General features: G+C 34.1%; 1 protein-coding gene across 6 annotated transcripts in view; it reads left to right on the forward strand.

The window, feature by feature from the left end:
- Positions 1 to 14,042, forward strand: part of POF1B (POF1B actin binding protein) — a 102,675-nt gene that overhangs the window by 66,173 nt on the left and 22,460 nt on the right. For 4 of the 6 annotated variants that reach the window (XM_060138241.1, XM_060138242.1, XM_060138246.1 and 1 more), the window contains 7 exons: positions 448 to 522; positions 6,268 to 6,360; positions 7,191 to 7,304; positions 8,330 to 8,482; positions 8,800 to 8,919; positions 10,571 to 10,699; positions 11,515 to 11,597. In XM_060138241.1, coding sequence (XP_059994224.1) covers positions 448 to 522; positions 6,268 to 6,360; positions 7,191 to 7,304; positions 8,330 to 8,482; positions 8,800 to 8,919; positions 10,571 to 10,699; positions 11,515 to 11,597 — 767 coding nt within the window. The remainder of the gene's footprint in view (positions 1 to 447; positions 523 to 6,267; positions 6,361 to 7,190; positions 7,305 to 8,329; positions 8,483 to 8,799; positions 8,920 to 10,570; positions 10,700 to 11,514; positions 11,598 to 14,042) is intronic. The other 2 variants (XM_060138243.1, XM_060138244.1) reach the window with 2 other exon arrangements.

Below are 14,042 nucleotides of genomic sequence, written 5' to 3' on the forward strand. Positions count from 1 at the left end.
AGTAAACCTTTAATTTTATTTTATTTACTCAAATTTTCATTATTTAAAAAATCAGCCTTTAAAGTGTCATATCTACCACCCAACTAAACTTCCAGTTGTTAAAAAATACATGGAAATAAAGTGGTAATGGGATTTAAGTGACTACCCTTTTGTTTTTAAGTTGCTCTTTTTAAAAAATAGAAATGGGACATCTGATTGATTGCCCCAAACTTCCCCCTAAACTTCCTGTAATTCAGGGTTCTTTCCATGGTGTATGTAGTACAATGATTTTTTTAAAAAGTAAGAACTGATAATGCTAGAAGTAAAGTTTGTGGCAACTATTACCCAGAAAGTGAAGTAATCTTCTGATATCCATAAAAACACGTCCCTCTCTACAAAAGTCTGCTGACTCTCTGATTAAAACACTAAAATGTATCTGTTGAAAGATAAGCCTCTCTTTTCTTACAGTCAGAAGACACTGAATCGTTGATTCCTAAAGGATTGTCAGAATTTACAAAACAGCAAATTCGCTATATTCTGCAGGTGAGATGGGGTCAAGAGTGGCTGTGAAGGCAACACTAACAAACCACTAGCCCAGGATGTTTCCTTTAATTAAGGACAGAAAGTCCCAAATAAAATTCCTATTTCACAAGAGTTGATTGCATTTTGATTAAACAAGGGTTGCATTATAGTTTGGTCAGACTATCAAACACTAGTATTGAATGACTAGCATTCAGGAAATCATTATAGAAATATTCCGGGCTGTGGAATGCCCTTATTCTCTCCTCACTGCTGTAGCACAACCTGACTCTAACTTATAGGATTTGCCCTCCTCTTCTCCATTCTACTTTCTATACCTCCCTACCCTACCCCTGGCAGATGGAAAGGCCAATGACTTGATTTTCCTGAATTGTGGAATGCTAGAGACCACTGCAGCAGTAAATTCCCCTACACTGAAGGGAGAGACAGACCAAGACAGATCAAGATAGGTGCTAAAGAAATAAGGCTAAAATGAAGAGTACATGTGTTTGCAAGAAAGGATTCTAAAGATACTCTAGTTTTGTCTAGTGAGGCAAATTTCTAAGTTTGATATTTGGTCTCAAATCTTTGTTGATCATCCAGATATTGGACCTGACATCTTATCTGTGAAACTTAAATGAAATATTTTTAGTGGCACACAGTCTGTATTATAAAGAGACAGTGGTATGGGGAACACATATGCTCTGCAGAACCTGAATCTTGGATACATCCTTGATATTATTTCTGGTGGCAGGATGTCCATCCAAAGTGCATTCAAGGCCTATTTCCTCAAAAAACTCTGAGAATGTTTGCATCTAAGTTCCTGAGAAACATTAGTCTGTAGTTTTCTTGTATTTGCTTTGATTTTGGTGTCAGGATAATCTAGCATCATGAAATGAATTGGTAAATGTCTCTTCCTTTTCTGTTTTCTGGAAGAAAATGTATAGACATAGTGTTAACTCTTCGTTAAACATTTGGTATAATCCTTCAGTGAAAATATCTGGGCATGGATATATATTTTTCAGCAGTTTAAAAAAATTCTAAATTCAATTCCTTAGTAGTTACAGGTCTAGTCTAATGATCTGTTTCGTGTTGGGTGAGTTGTGGTAATCTGTGTTTTTCAAGGAAGTAGTCAATTTCAACTAAATTATCAAATTTATATGTGCATAACTATTCACAGTATTCCCTTATTATCCTTTTGATGTCTGTGGGGTCTGTATTACTCTTCCCTATTTAACTCCTGACACTAGTGATTTGTGTCTTCTTTCTTTTTTTGTTGTCCGTCTTGTTGGAGGTTTATCAATTTTATTGATTTTTTTCAAAGAACTATATTTTAGTTTATTGATCTCTATTGTTTTCCTGTTTACACTTCCATTGATTTTTTTTCTCGTCTGTATTATTTCCTTCCTTTGCTTGCTTTTGGTTTATTTTGATCTTCTTTGTCTAGTTTCTTGATATAGAAAGTTAGATTATTGATTTCACACCTTTTCTATTTTCTAATGTAAGCATTTAGTGCTATAAATATCCTCTCAGCATGGCTTTAGTTGTGTCCCACAAGTTATGATATGTATTTTCATTTTCTTTCAGTTTTATATATTTTTATTTCCCTTTAGACTTCTGCTTTGACTGGTGGATTATTTAGAAGTTTATTGTTTACTTTCTAAGTGTTTAGAGATTTTCCTATTGTCTTTCTGTTATTCATTTCTAGTTTGATTCCACTGTGGGCAGAAAATATACTCCATATGAGATTAATTTTTTTGAAATGGCTAAGTTTGATAGTCAAGGATATGATCTATTTTGGTATATGTTCCATGGGTATATGAAAGGAATGTGCATCTGTTGTTGGATGAAGTATTCTATAAATGCTGATTAGATCCTTTGGTTGATGGTATTGTTGAATTATTGTATTATGTATTCTTGCTCATTTTCTTCTAAGCAGTACTATCAGTTGCCGAGAGAGGGGTATAAAAGTCTTCAGTTATATCTATGGGTTTGTCTATTTCTCCTTTCAATTCTATCAGTTTTTGTTTGATACATTTTGTAGCTCTGTTGTCTGGTGCATAAACATTTAGGATTGCTATGTCTTCTTGGTGGACTGACTCTTATTATGTAATGTCCCTCTGTGTTCCTGGTAATTTTCTTTGCTCTGAAGTTATTTTTATCTAATATCAATAGCACTCCTTTCTTTTGATTAATGTTTGCATGGTATATCTTTTTTCCCAACTTTTAAATTTCATTATGTATATTTTAATTTTCATTATCTTTGAAATGAATTTCTTATAGAAAACACATAGTGAGGTCATGTTTTTTCTTATCATTCTGTCAATCTGTCTTTTAACTGGTGTATTTAGACCAAGTTGTAATTATTGATATGTTAGGGCTAGATCTGCCATTGTGTTTTCTGTTTGTTCTGTTTTTTGTTTCTGTTTTCTTTGTCTTGCTTTCATGTGGATTACTTGAATATGTTTTAGAATTCCATTTTGATTTACCTCTAGTGCTTCTGAGTGTATCACGTAGTATAGCTTTTTTAGGGGTTGCTCTAAGTATTACATTATATACCCATAACTTATCCCCGTGTATTGGTGTCAACATTTTATCAGTTTCAGTGAACTGCAGAAAATTTTGCTTCTTTTATCTTTCTTTAACCTCCACATTTATAATTTTTAAAATATTTCCTCTACAGGCATTGAGAGCCACATCACACAGTGTTATATATATATATATATATATATATATATATATATATATATTTTGCTTCAATCTTCAAATATAATTTAGAAAATTCAAAAGGAGAAGGAAAGCCTACTGTATTTACCTATATTTTTGCTTATTGTGTTACTTCTTCCTTCTTGATATTCCAAATTTCTTCTTTTATCATTTTCTTTTTCTTCAGAGAACTTCCTTCAGCCATTTTTTTAAGGGTAGGTCTGCTAGTGAAAAATTCTTTTTCTTTTCCTCTGAAAATGTGATTTTTCCTTCATTCCTAAAGGTTGTTTTCATTGCATACAGAATTTGTAGTTGACAATTCTTTTCATTCATCACTTTAAAAATGTATGCCACTTCCTTCTGGCCTCTATGATTTTTCATGAGAAATCGGCTGTCATTTGAATTGCTATTCCCAATAGTTAAGGTTTCTTTTGCTGCTTTTAAGATTTTAAATTTATCTTCAGTTTTAAGAAGTTTGCCTCATATGTCCAGGCATGGATTTCTTTGGGTCTATCCTGTTTAGGGTTTGCTCAACTTCTTAAATCTGTGTATTTTTTTTGCTAATTTGGGGAAGTTTACAGCCATTATTTCTTCATATACTTTTTCAGCTCCCCCCTCTTTCTTTTTTCCTTCTAGGATTCTGATGACATGAATGTTAGATATATGTCATACTCCCACTGGACACTGAGGCTCTGTTCAATTTTCTTCCAACCTATTTTCTCTCTGATGTTCAGAACTCAGTATTTTCTATTGTTCTGTCTTCAAGTTCACTGATTCTTTGCTCTATGCTTTCCTTTCTGCTTTTTAGTCCATCCACTGAGGTTTTTGTTTTTGTTTTGCTTTTTAATTATTGAGTTTTCAGTTCTAAAATTTTCATTTAGTTACTCTTTATAGCTTCTGTTTGTTTTCTGAGATTTTCTGTTTTGTTGCTGAGACTTTCTATTTTTTATTTGTTTTAAATCTTTGCAATTTCTTGTTGAAACTTTTTTTAATTTGGTGTGTTTTTTAAATTAATTTTTTATTAGAGTATCATTGCTTTACAATGTTGTGTTAGTTTCTTGCTGTACAGCAAAGTGAATCAGTCTTACATACACATATATCCCTTCTTTTTTAGATTTCCTTCCCATTTAGGTCACCACAGAGCACTGAGTAGAGTTCCCTGTGCTACACAGTAGGCTCTCATTCATTATCTATTTTACACATAGTAGTGTATTTATGTCAGTCCCAATCTCTCAGTTCATCCCACCCCTCCCTTCCCCTCTTGGTAACCATAAGTTTGTTCTCTACATCTGTGACTCTATTTCTACTTTGCAAATAAGTTCTTCTCTACCATTTTTCTAGATTCCACATATAAGTGATATTATGTGATATTTGTTTTTCTCTTTTTGACTTACTTCACTCTGTATGACTGTTTCTAGATCCATCCACGTCTCTGCAAATGGCACTATTTTGTTCCTTTTTATGACTGAGTAATATTCCATTGTATATATGTGCCACATCTTCTTTATCCATTCCTCTGTTGATGGACATTTAGTCACTTTGAAACCTTTTTAAAATGGCTGCCTTAAAATCCTTATCAGATAATTCTAACTTTTCTGATATCTTGATGTTGGCATGTATTAACCCTTTTTTCTTACCAAGTTGAGATTTCCTGGTTCTTAGAATAAGTGACTTTTTTAAAATTGAAACCTGGACATTTTGGGTACTGTTTTCTGACTTTGGATCTTTTTCACATCTTCTGTTTTAGCAGACCTCCTCTGATACTGAGCAACAGGGAAAGTAGGGGCATGACTTGTTACTGCCACGTGGGGGTGGAAGTCCAGGTTCCCCATTCTGCCTCTGTTGACACAGGTTGGGGGAGTAGCTCTTTGTTCTTCCTTGGCAGGTGTAGGAAGTGTGGCTCTCTACTAGGCTTCCACTGAAAACACCCTGGTTTGGATGGGGAGGTGTGTTGTGTTACTGTTCCCTTGTTGGCCTCTACTGACACTGCAATGTGAGTGGCCTCATTTCTGTTGGGCAATGATGAAAGTCTTGACACTTCACTAAGAATTCTCTGACATCACCCAAGCAGGGAGGTTGAGAGAGAGAGTCTACGTTCCCTTCTTGGCTTTTGATGGTTTGGGTGGGCGTAGAATAGAGTTGCAGGTTTTTTCTGTGGTGTTTGGCTGGAGTAGACTGGTTATTATCTAAATGCTATCTGCCTTGCTAGGCTGCCCTTTTCATGGTACTTTGGGTAGAAAGAGCAGGCTTTTCTAGGGACTTTTGTTGTCTGTATCCACTGGTGTTTCTTTGTTATTGGTTTGCCCAATACCACTCATATATGAAGCAAAAAGAAAACCCAGGAAATCACTTCCGTATTATTCCTTAGCTCCCAATGTTCTCAACCAGACTTCATTCTTCTTTTTTAACTTTCAGAGTCTTTTTATGTTTGTTTTATACATAAAGTGCAGGGGTTTTAGTTAGACTTAGCAGGAAAAATAGAGAAAAGTATTTCTGCTCCATCTTTTCAGAAACAGAAGTTGCCTGTTTTCAAAACCACTTTTCTTTGAAGAAATGAGTTTAATCTAGTTAAAGGGTTTTTCTCCCTCTTTAAATTTTGAGACATTTCTATACTTCAAGGTTAAACTTAATTTGTATTAGATTCTTCTCAACTCAGGCAAAATCTATGCATTTGACAACACACTTAGGGAGATGCAATTTATTACTTGAAGGTTGACTGTCTCATCTTTTCTAATCTTTAAATAGAGAAGAAAAGTAAATTTAAGAATTTGATGATACATTTCTGTCATGAGAAAGATGATACTTTATCATGGAAAAAATAAGAGACCCTTGTTTTAATAGCATAGCTATGATCTCTTCAGGTACTCTTCAGTGATATTGCTTGGATTACTAATGCATGTTATTGACCAAATGCCCTGCATCACTATTCTAATATTGCCATATCAAAAATGAAACTGTTAATAAGTTTGCTTGTAGGAATAGAAAAAATAAGATTATTATTACTTATACTGCCTATTTTTAAATGCTAGTAAAAATAAACCATCAATAATTTTCTTCCTCCAGATGAGGGGTATGTCTGATAAATCACTCCGGCTAGTGCTGTCCACATTCAGCAACATACGGGAGGAACTTGGAAATCTTCAGAATGACTTGACAGTAACATTTATTTTGATTTTTCTTTCCAAATCTTTTCTAGATCCTAGCTTCATAACATAGAAATCAAAGCATTCAGTATACCTTTTTAAAATTTAATACAACACATCAACATTGTGCTCACCCAGATATAGTTATTTTCCTGAAATAGTTAATTGGGGTTGGGAGAGAGGAGTAAAGAATTATCCAATGTGAAAATGAAAGTTGGGTGAACACTTACTACTTAGTTTACCGCTAAGGTAATTTAATGCTTAAAACCAGGGAGTAGTTTGTAAAATTACAATAATCTGACTCTGATTCATAATTTCCCCTTTTCTGTAATAATAAAGCATACTTTGAATTTATTTGAATACTTGAAAACTTCTTTCTCTAAGAACTTAACATTTTCTATTTTAATTGGTGCTCTTCATGACATCAGCTAGATACATTCAGAATACTTTCCATACAATGAATAACTCCTTGGGGACTTTGGAGTGGGCTTTCTTGTTTCTGGGTTCTGATGAACACATTTAGACTCTTAATTTGAAAATTCACCACCTGCTGGGATTAACAAGGGTCTTTGTAGATTGAAGAAAAACATTAAAATAATTCAAAAGGTTCTGCTTCATTGTACTTACAATTAGTCAATTCATCAAAATGTCCATTGATGCAGGTTTTTAAATTTTCAATCCTTTGTATCCCATAGTTTGATTAACTTTTAAGAATTCCGTTTTATTAAACAATTACAAATGAAACAAGTGCTTATTTAAACCTTCCAATGTAAACAGGTCTTTGTATTACATAACTGTTGACAGGATTCTGTAATTCTGAGTCATAAATAATTTTGCTTCTAGTCACTGGAAAATGACAAGATAAGACTTGAGAAAGACTTGGCATTCAAAGAAACTCAAATAAAAGAGTATGAAGAACTCTTAGCATCAGTGAGAGCAAATAATCGCCAGCAGCAGGTAAGTTGACATTTTCTTTGATAATAAATTTGATAGTTTTTCATATGCACAATTACTAGCACATTGGAGTTATGAGATATAATCCAGAAAATTAAATATGATGGAACAATTTGTTCATATGGGAATTGAGTGGCTTTAGGTATTTCCAAATACTGAAGCCCTCTCAGAAAAATAGATAACCCCAAGTATTTTAGATATAAAGTATATACTATCCACAATTATCTGTTTTGTTGGGTGACAAAAATTGTATAAATATTGAAAATCTAAGTTCACTCGTTCATTTAATCTACTAATGTGTCAATAAAAAAGTTTTTGTAGATCTTAACACATGTTTGTGCAATGAATAACTGAATGAATGAACTCTAGAAGATTTCTCCAGATACCTGAGCAGAGAGGATTCTTAGGAAATCGTAATGAGTCTCTGAGGCCAGTCCATTCTTAAAATTCATTCCCATGACAGTCCCAAATTTGGCTGAGTTTTCATTTGTCACATAATCAGGCATATGGTCATTTTGGTGCCTACTAAAAGGCAGGTTACGGTATTGTCAAAAAGCAGCAAGAGTCAGGTTGCTAGATTGGTACACTGAAAATTCATCTGATCTTGATTCCTTCTCACTCAAGATAGGCAAGTGAAGGTAATGATGTCTTTCATAGCTGATTTAACTTACCTTTTTTTTTTTTTTTTTTTGCGGTACACGGGCCTCTCACTGTTGTGGCCTCTCCCGTTGCGGAGCACAGGCTCCAGACGCGCAGGCTCAGTGGCCATGTCTCACGGGCCTAACCGCTCCACGGCATGTGGGATCTTCCCGGACTGGGACATGAACCCGAGTCCCCTGCATCGGCAGGTGGACTCTCAACCACTGCGCCACCAGGGAAGCCCTTAACTTACCTTTTAAGGTTAAATATATAAGAAAACTGGGCATGGAAAAATATCAATATTTGCTTTGTTTCATTGAATTAATCAACTAAAAGCACTCTCTCCCAAAAAGTAGAATCCATTTGTCTTATTTACTGTGTCTTTACAGCAAGGACTTCAAGACTCAACCTCAAAATGCCAAGCATTGGAAGAAAACAATCTTTCTCTTCGGCATACACTATCAGACATAGAATATAAACTAAAAGAACTGGAATACTGTAAGCGTAATTTAGAGCAAGAGAATAAAAATCTTAGAGTGCAGGTATTCAAATTTTGTTTTAAATGTGTGTTATTGTCTTAGTTATATGGTTGTAATCCTAGCATTGGCTATATATATATATATATACACATATATCCAATTCATCTCGAGAAAATATGTAGACTGCTTTCTGATGATCTCACATGCAGTTAGGTCTTAACTCACTGCCATCTGAGCTGTATAATGCAGTTCCTAAAAATCACTCTCATTATTTCAATGTCTTGTTTAATCAAGTGGTTTTCATCTATTAATGTCTTGTAATATAATATGTGTTTCCTTCATAACAGTCTAACTACAGAAATTTATTTTGTCTTGTGTAGTTCTCAGAGACTTGCACAGGCCCGATGCTGCAGGCTAAAATGGCTGAGATTGGCAACTATTACATGGAGATGGTAAAAAGCTTAAGAATGGAGAAAGATAGAGAGATCTGCAAACTAAGGGTATGTAGATCCTACACTGCATAAATACACAGTTCAGCACAAACTTTCTAATAAGATAATGATAGTCTCAAGTTTAATGCTACAAAGAAAAATCAACCAAAGGTAGAGTTTTAGGAGTATGCCATAGAACCATTTCTTTAAATACATATCACTATGTAGGGAATATTGTTAAATTGTCTTGTAATTTAGCTTCATCTTTTCTAGGAAAGCAAAAGAAGACCTTAAGTGCAGGGTTGTTGATTTTTAATTTCTATTTATTTATTTATGGTGACAGGGGAACACTTTATGATCTTGCCTAAAGCTTGCTCTATGCAGCCAAGCAACTTTCAAGATTATCCAGTGAAGCCGCATTTGACTTCATAAATATCCTCACTTGATTTTGAAGGATGATAGCTAGCAAGAGTTTTGTCAAGCACATGGATAAGAACTGTTGAATTATATACCTGTAATTGGCATCAAAATTAAGGTGATATTTGTGAGAATAAATATACATTGCCTTATTTTGTCATTCTAGGTCAAATTGACTAACCCTTAATTTACTGATTCCTAATTGTAGTTATATAAACTCAAATATTTTAATAGAAAAACTGACCACAGTTTTTTCTCTCCAAATATAATGTATAGTCTTTACCAAAAATCAAAATGAAACAAAATAGAATTTGTTCAAAAGTCTGCTGATGTTTCTTGCAGATGTCCTCCACTGGTTTATTTTCCATCTGAACGTTACTAATAACACTTTAACCTAAACAGCCATCTGTGCACACATAATGCAGTAAAAAGGGAAATGGACAGGATTTGCAGTCAGAAGACTTGTCATAGAGTTGCAGCTATGTTGCTTAGTAGCTGTTGTGCCTTCGTGTCTCTGGATCTCATTTACCTGTTTTGTAAATAAAGATTATAATAATACTTATCTCGGAGGGCTGCTGTGAGGACTGAGATGAGTCATGCAGGAGGAATATGTTGTGAACTGCAAATTATGATATAGTATTTGTTATTGAGTTTTCCTTAATTAGTATTTGAAGGAATATAAAGTACCTGTTTTCTTAGCTTTATTTTAATTCTTGTTGCCTAGGACTTTTACTTAAGTAATGCTTAAGCCTAAATAGTAAAGTCACCTTTTAAAAATGAGAAATTTATTGGACTTCCCTGGTGGTCCAGTGATAAAGAATCCACCTTACAATGCAGGGGACTCGGGTTCGATTCCTGGTCAGGGAACTAAGATCCCACATACCATGGGGCAGCTAGAGCCCACATGCTACAACTACTGAGCTCGTGCACCTCAACTAGAGAGCCCACGTTGCCACAAACTACAGAGCCCATGTGCTCTGGAACCTGCGCGCCACAACTAGAGAAGAGAAACCCCACATGCCACAATTAGGTAGAAGCCTCAATGAAGATCCCATGTACTGCAACTAAGATCCGACACAGCCAAAAATAAACAATAAATCTTAAAAAAGTGAGAAATTCCTAATTGGCATTTCAGTTCACATATTACATTCATAAAGCTCTTTAAATGTTTATAACTATTGGTATTTTGCTCTTCATTTCATAACTAGCTGTATGACTTTATGTCACTTAACCTCTCTGGAACTCAGTTACCCATTTTGTTAATGAGAATTATAATAATTCTTAGTTCTTTTTAAATCCTTAGACTCAATTAAATCAGTACCAAAAAGATGTTTCAAGAAGAGAAGGAAGTTGCAGTGACTTCCAATTCAAGATTCATGAACTGACAAGCTTGCTGGAAGAGAAGGATTCCCTTATAAAGCATCAATCGGAGGTAACAGAGAAGGGGTCAAGGTGGAGACAAACCATACAACTCAGCCCTGTAGGATAAATACTTCCCACAAACTATAAAAAGACATGTTTCCAAGACTTACTTTATTCATGAAGTAGAATGTGAGTGCCTACGAGAAGTAGAAGACTCACATTTCAGGAGAAATAATTCAAATGAAAGCTAGAATTGAAGCAAAAAATATGTGCTATTGTGCCTTTAATAATTTTAAGACATTGATTTTCTACCTCATTGGCAGTCAAACTCCCAATAAGGCTGTGAGCTGCTTCAGCAAGGGACTGTGTTATATTCCTTTCTATGTCTGTAGCATGTAGCCCAAGATCTGTCATAAAATAGGTACTGAAGGAAGAAACTACCCAAATCGTGGCTAATGTTGTATTGCTGTTATTGAACAAATGGTATTTGTAGTAACATTCAGTGATAGATTTTCTGTTATGAAACAATATCTACTTCCATATTGAAATTTCATATTTTTCTGCTATAGATACACATTTAAATCTTTTTGGAACAAAAATTTTCACATCTTCATCTTGAGAATCATGCCCATTCTATCTCATGTTATCCCTTAAGTATAGAACCAGTTAGTGGATTACTGCAGAGACTTATAATGTAACTGATTAGGTACCATGAAGCAAGACTATATGGAATTCAACAAGTGGGATTGGAACATTCTTACCTCAAGGCTAAAAAGGAAGGGAAAAAAGTAATTATTCTTTAGTAACGTTGTTAAATTATCAAACATACCTCTTACCTCATGTTTCTATGGTTTTCAAATGATTATATTGTCTTTTATTTGTAAGGAACTCTCGAAGTTGAGACAAGAAATATATTCATCTCATAACCAACCCTCCAGTGGTGGAAGGACAACTATTACCACTAGAAAGTAATGTATTTTTAATGAAATTTGGATATGACTTTGGTTATGCTATAATCCAAGTTATAGCATGTTTAACTGATATATATGCCCCTAGACAGAGTTTGGTGTTTTCTGCTGGCCAATAATTCTACTGAAGAATGAATGTTCACAAAAAGACATAGCTATTATGGTCAATAAAATTCAAGAGCACGCTTTTACTGTATTTACAATACAGTAAATACAATGAAAGTGAAAAGCAAATAATTAGTTGTTTAACCAACCATATTAGTCAGGGCTCTTTCAGTTGCACATGCCAGAAACCCCACTTAAACTGGGAATTAGTTAATTCACGTAATTGGGATTGCTTGGTGTCCAGATGGATTTGTGTGATCAAAATATATCTTCAGAAATCTGTATATCTTTTGGCTCTGCTCTTTCCTGGATAGACGTCATTCTTAGGCAGGGTCTCTCCTCATGTTAGCAGTACGACCATAGCTTACATCTCAACAATTTAGCAAAACCAAATAGAAAGTGACTCTTTATGAATAGTTTCAGCAAAAGTCTGTTTTTGACATTTCACATAAATGGGATAATCAAAATGTGGTCTTTGGTGGCTGAATTCTTTCACTTTGCATGTTTTCAAGATTCATCCATGTTTTAGCATGTGTCACTACTTCATTGATTTTTGTTACTAAATAATAGTCCATTTTATGGATGTACAACCTTTTATTTATCCATTCATCAACTGATGGACATTTAGGGGCTGTTTTCAATTTTGAAAAATGCTACTGTAAATATCTGGGTACAAATCTGTGTGGACATATGTGTTCATTTCTTTGAGTATATAAAGAAGAGTAGAATTGCTGAGCACATGGTAACTCTGTTTAACTTTTTGAAGAACTGCTAGACTTTTCCAAAACAGCTGCACCATTTTACATTCCCACCAGTGATGTAAGAGGATTCCAATTTCTCCCATCCTCCCAAACATTTGTTATTGTCCATCTGTTGGATTGTAGCCATTCTAAGGGGTGGGAAGTGGTATCTCATTGCACTCTTGATTTGTAGTTCTCCAATAATTAGTGTTGCATAGTATTTTTTCATGTGCTTACTGAGCATTTGTATATCTTCTTGAAGAAATGACTAAAGTCTTTCTTCATTTTTAAATTGTATTATTTGCTATTTTATTGTTGAATTGCAAGAGATATTTATATATTCTGGATACAAGTCCCTTATCAGAGATATGATTTGCAAACATTTTCTTCCATTCCATGGATTGTCTTTTCACTATCTTGATTGTATCATTTGTAGCACAAGTTTTTAATTTTGAGAAAGTCCAATACATCTATTTTTTTCTTTACTCACTTGTGCTTTTGGTATCATATGTAAGAAACCATTGACTAATACAAGGTCATTAATATTTACACCCACATTGTCTTCTAAAGAGTTTTATATTTTTATCTATTACATTTAGATTTAGGATCCATTTGAGTTAATTTTTTATATATTGTAAATTAGGTATCCAAGTTCATTCTTGTGCATGGGGATATCCAGTTGTCCCAGACTCATTTATGGAATATGCTATCCTTTCCCCCATTAAATTGACTTGGCATCCTTGTCAATCAAACTACCATAAATGTAAGGGCAAATATGTAGACTTTCAGTTTCACTCCATTAATCTATTTATCTATCTTTATGCTAGTACCATACTGTCTTGATTATTATAGCATTTTATTGAAGTTGTGAAAGCAGGAGTGTGAGTCTCTAAACTTTTCTTTTCAAGAAAGCTTTAGCTGTTTGTGGTCTTTTGCTTTTCCATATGGGATTTAGGTTAAGCTTGTTAATTTCTGTTAAAAAAGATCCCACTGGAATTTTTACAGAAAATTCATTGAATATGTAGGACACTTCAGGTATTATTGCCATGTAAACAAAACTGGTCAATAAGCATGGGATCCTTTTCAATTTAGATCCTCTTTAATTTCTTTTTCTAAAAATTTTATTGGAGTATAGTCGATTTACAATGTTGTGTTAACATTCAGGTGTACAGCAAAGTGAATCAGTTATACATATACATATATCCACTCTTTGTTTAGATTCTTTTCCCATACAGGCCAGTACAGAGTACTGAGTAGATTTCCCTGTGCTATACAGTAGGTCCTTATTAGTTATCTATTTTATATATAGTAGTGTGTTTATGTCAATCTCAACCTCCCAATGTATCCCTCCCCCACTTATCCCCTGGTAACAATGATTGTTTTCTACATCTGTGACTCTACTTCTGTTTTCTAAGTAAGTTCATTTGTACACTTTTTTATAGATTCCACACATAAGCGATATGATATGGTATTTGTCTTTCTGTGTCTGACTTACTTTACTCACTATGACAATCTCTAGGTCCATCCATGTTGCCACAAATGGCATTATTTTGTTATTTATGCAAGAGTCCACTGTGTATATGTACTGCATCTTCTTTAT

Source organism: Lagenorhynchus albirostris, chromosome X (genome assembly GCF_949774975.1).
Source record: "Lagenorhynchus albirostris chromosome X, mLagAlb1.1, whole genome shotgun sequence".
NCBI classification, from domain to species: Eukaryota; Metazoa; Chordata; class Mammalia; order Artiodactyla; family Delphinidae; genus Lagenorhynchus; species Lagenorhynchus albirostris.